Below are 2858 nucleotides of genomic sequence, written 5' to 3'. Positions count from 1 at the left end.
TATTCCCTTTATCATTATGTACTATCCTGATTTGTCCTTACTGTAGCCTTTGTTTTAAAGTCTATTTTGTGAGATATTAAATATTGCTACCCCAGCTTTATTTTTTCTTTTCATTTGCATGCTATATCTTTTTCCATCCACTTTTTAAAAGTCTCTGTGTATCTGTGGGTCTCTTCTGGACCACATATATATGGGTCTTGTTTTCTTATCCATTCAGCTGCTTTATGTCTTTTGATTGTAGCATTTAAACCATTTACATTTAAAGAGATTATTGATAGGTACATGTTTATTGCCATTTAATTCTTTTAATTATGTTCTTCTGTTTCTCCTCCTCTTTCTCCTTTCCCTCTTCCTCCTCCTCCTCCTTCTTCATCTTAAAGCAGGCCTTTTAAAATTTCTTGTAATACTTGTTCGGTGTTAACAAATTCCCTTAGCCCTTTAGATATTTTATTTTATTTATTTTATTTTATTTTTGTCTAGGAACTCTTTATTTCTCTAATTTTAAATTATATCCTTGCTGGGAAAAGTAGTCTTGGTTGTAGGTTCTTTCTTTTCTTTTCTTTTCTTTTTTCTTTTTTTTTTTTTCTTTTTTTTACATTTTTTAAAAGCACTTAATATTTAGAACTGGCTGAGACGCTTCTCCACTGTGTTCCAAACAAGTCCCACGATGGAGGAAGAGCCTGTGGTCCTGTTTCAGTCTCAGGCAGGATGAGTGGTTGAGGGGGACTAAGTAACAGGCCCAACAGGGGAGACAGCATCCAGAAGGGACAGAGTCTGTGGGCAAACTTTTTGACTCGAGGGCCACAATGGGTTCTTAAACTGGACCAGAGGGCCGGAACAAAAGCATGGATGGAGTGTTTGTGTGAACTAATATAAATTCAAAGTAAAGGAGCTGAGGGGAGAGCAAGAGAACCCTCCACTCTTTTGGCTCCGCGGGCCGGATAGAACAGCTGAACGGGCTGGATCCGGCCCGCGGGCTGTAGTTTGCCCACGGCTATGACACATCTCTTTATTTAACATTTAAAAGAATCACATATTCATTCTGACAACTTTATCAGGTGTGGCCACCCAGTAGGTTACACACCCACTCAGGTACCTGGGAGGTTATTGCACGGTTCCTGAACTGATAGGGTCGGGACAAAGGGGCCAACTGCCCACAACCAACTCGGAGGTCACCTTCCACAAGAACCCTTAGTCCACACGGGCTGCAGGGCGGCTGCACTTGCACCTTGCCTCCAGAGGATAAAACCAGTGAAGCGATCACGATTCTCATGGCTACTGGCACTTCAGTGTCATGTTTATTGAAGTGGAACTTTCTATACTTTTCCCTAGCACTGCGGATTGCGAGCAGGCAGTCAATAGTAGATTATGTCAGGAGTGTGTTTCTGACCAATGACACAGCAGCCCTGGCTCAGAGGCTCTCCCCCTGCAAGACTCTTAAGATTGCTTGCTAGTTGATTCTTTGGATTTTTTGGCTACTTGGTGGTTTTGAGGAATTTGCTGTGATCCAGGGGTGTTCCAGTACTTCTTTCAGGGTCAGACTTTGGTTGGGGTTATGCATCAATGGTCTTGAAATCAGGTCCCTGGCCCCCTGTGGTACAAAGTCAGGGAATGTGAATTCAACCCGAGATATCCTTTTGTAGGTCTCTTGGTATGTGCTTGCCTCAAAAAGAGGCTTCCCAACTAAAATTTCATAGCAAAGAACTCCAAGGCTCCAGAGATCCACCTTCTCATCGTGCATTTGGCCTTCAATCATCTCCAGGGGCAGGTAGTCCAGGGTGCCACAGAGGGTGGTTCTCCTGGAGGATGCAGCGTGTACGGACCACCCAAAATCTGCAATCTTAAGCTCTCCAGTTGATCCAAGGAGCAGATTCTCTGGCTTGATGTCTCTATGAATAACTCTCTTTGAGTGGCAGTATGATAAGGCATTTGTCAATTCTGTGATATAAGCAGCAGTTCTCTGCTCATCAAACCTGGACAGTTTCTGAAGTTCTCTATAGACAGTTCCAAGAGGTGCGTATTCCAAAATGAGGTACACTCTGGTGGCATCATGGAAATAACCATACAGCCTGAGAATGTTTGGATGCCTAAGGTGGGGCTGTATTTCTACTTTTCTTATCTGATGCTCCATGCCTGCCTTCTCCAGCTGGACTTTGAATAAGACTTTCAGAGCCAGGATGAACTTGCTCTGTTTTTCCCTCGCCAGGTACACATTTCCAAACTTTCCTTTACCCAGAGGGCGACCAATTTCAAAATCTTCCAAAGTCCATTGCCGTTTTTTTTATTCTTTGTTTTTCTGTTTTGAAGCCACTTCCTTTTCAGAATTCTTTCCAGGGGCTGGTGGCTGGGGCTGCTCGCTCTTTTGCGTATTATTCAGTGGTCTGGACACAGGGCAAGGACCACTGGTTGCCTGCAATTGCTTCTGTTTCAGATTCAGAACAGGTTTATGGCTGGAGACAAGCTTTTGTGCTTTTGAAGGAACTTGCTGGGAGGAATTTGAAGGACACAAGATGCGTTGAGCCTGGCCACTATTTGCAGGTAACGGATACTGAGAAGAAAATTGCTGAGTCACCAGAACACGTTTTGGACCATCACCAGATGGAATTGTAGTCTTAACCAGCCCTGAAATGCCATTTTCTTTAGATTTGTCCATGATGCCTGCTGGCTCCGGCCTCTGACCCGAGGCCGCTGAGTCCTCCGGAGAGCCGAGCCGTTAGGACTCAAAGAGTCATTTTAAATACGGTTCTTTCTTTTTGTTACTTTGAATATTTCATGCTAATTTCTTCTGGCCTGAAATGTTTCTGTTGAGAAATCAGTTGTTAGTCTCATGAGAACTCCCTTATAGGTAACTAACTGCT

General features: G+C 43.5%; 1 protein-coding gene across 1 annotated transcript; it reads right to left on the bottom strand.

The window, feature by feature from the left end:
• Positions 1–1437: 1437 nt before the first annotated feature.
• Positions 1438–2653, bottom strand: LOC308253139 (aurora kinase A-like; the record flags this gene model as incomplete). The annotated part of the gene is given in 3 exon segments (XM_080678289.1): positions 1438–1476; positions 1478–2281; positions 2285–2653. Coding segments are annotated over 3 exon segments (1212 nt in total).
• Positions 2654–2858: the final 205 nt, after the last annotated feature.

This window comes from Plecotus auritus, assembly GCF_963455305.1.
Source record: "Plecotus auritus genome assembly, chromosome: 1".
Taxonomy (NCBI): Eukaryota; Metazoa; Chordata; class Mammalia; order Chiroptera; family Vespertilionidae; genus Plecotus; species Plecotus auritus.
This window is presented reverse-complemented; position numbering and strand designations above follow the sequence as displayed.